Source organism: Mandrillus leucophaeus, unplaced genomic scaffold, assembly GCF_000951045.1.
Source record: "Mandrillus leucophaeus isolate KB7577 unplaced genomic scaffold, Mleu.le_1.0 Scaffold10, whole genome shotgun sequence".
NCBI lineage: Eukaryota > Metazoa > Chordata > Mammalia > Primates > Cercopithecidae > Mandrillus > Mandrillus leucophaeus.
The window spans coordinates 3647504-3648401 of NW_012098098.1; the positions used below are offsets into that span (position 1 = coordinate 3647504).

Here is an 898-nt window from a genome sequence, read left to right on the forward strand (position 1 = left end):
TCACCTGGGTCTGTGCGCACAGCGTTGCGCCGGGGCTCCTGCGCAGTCCTGCGCTCGGCTCTCCGCACCACCTTCCCTGGCTCCACCGCCCCAGCCCGCACCCTAGGGCTGAGGTGGCAAGGGCAGGTCTGCGTGCGAGCCCCCTGCGGGCTGGCAGCCAGGCGCGCGAGGGCCGCCCTGGCCCGCGCTCCCCGCCCGCGCTGTCTGCTCTCAGGAACCTGGCCTGGCGCGCAGTGTCAGAGGCCCCCGCGGCGGCGGCAGGCCGAGCCCACAGGGGCATTAGGCCAACTCCCCCCTCCCGCGCTGCGCACGCGGAATTCTCTATTATTATTATTAAAGAATCCCCCAGAACTTGTTTACTTTAAACCCTGTAAACTTCCTGCCAGGGCCTTTGCCATCTCTCGGGAAATCGGAACCTGTGCTTTGAAAATGGGGGCCGCGGGGCCAAATAGGCGGGTTTTCAGTGTGTGTTGGGAGTGGGGGAGGGCAACTGAACTACGTGTGAGTTCAGATTCGAGTGTGGCGTGTGTACGCGTGAGTGGGAGTGAGTGCGAACTTAAGCTCCTGTGGGCCTTAAGCTTCTGTGTCAGCGAGCGCATTAGTGGGTGCGCACATGCCTGAGCGCCCTCTGCACATGAGTGTGCACACACGCATGGGTGTGTTTACACGTCTGTTTGCGTAATTTACCGGGTTTGCATGTGCATCAAGACATGTATGTGTGTGCTAACGTGTGCACAAGAGCGCGAGGGTGTGCGGGCATGGGTGAGTGACTGAGCACGCAGCTTGTTCCGGGGCCTGTGCGGTTTGGGTCGCCGCTGGGCCAGCGGGTTCTCACTCACCCCCATCAGGCCCGCGGCACCCGAGACAAAGCGGCCGCGACTCGTGCTGCGCTTTCGTT

General features: G+C 62.8%; 1 protein-coding gene across 1 annotated transcript in view; it reads left to right on the top strand.

Moving 5' to 3' along the window:
• Positions 1-613: 613 nt before the first annotated feature.
• Positions 614-898, top strand: part of FOXF1 (forkhead box F1) — a 4318-nt gene continuing 4033 nt past the window's right edge. The window contains exon 1 of the mRNA XM_011972317.1: positions 614-678. Within this exon, the coding sequence (XP_011827707.1) occupies positions 614-678 (65 nt within the window). The remainder of the gene's footprint in view (positions 679-898) is intronic.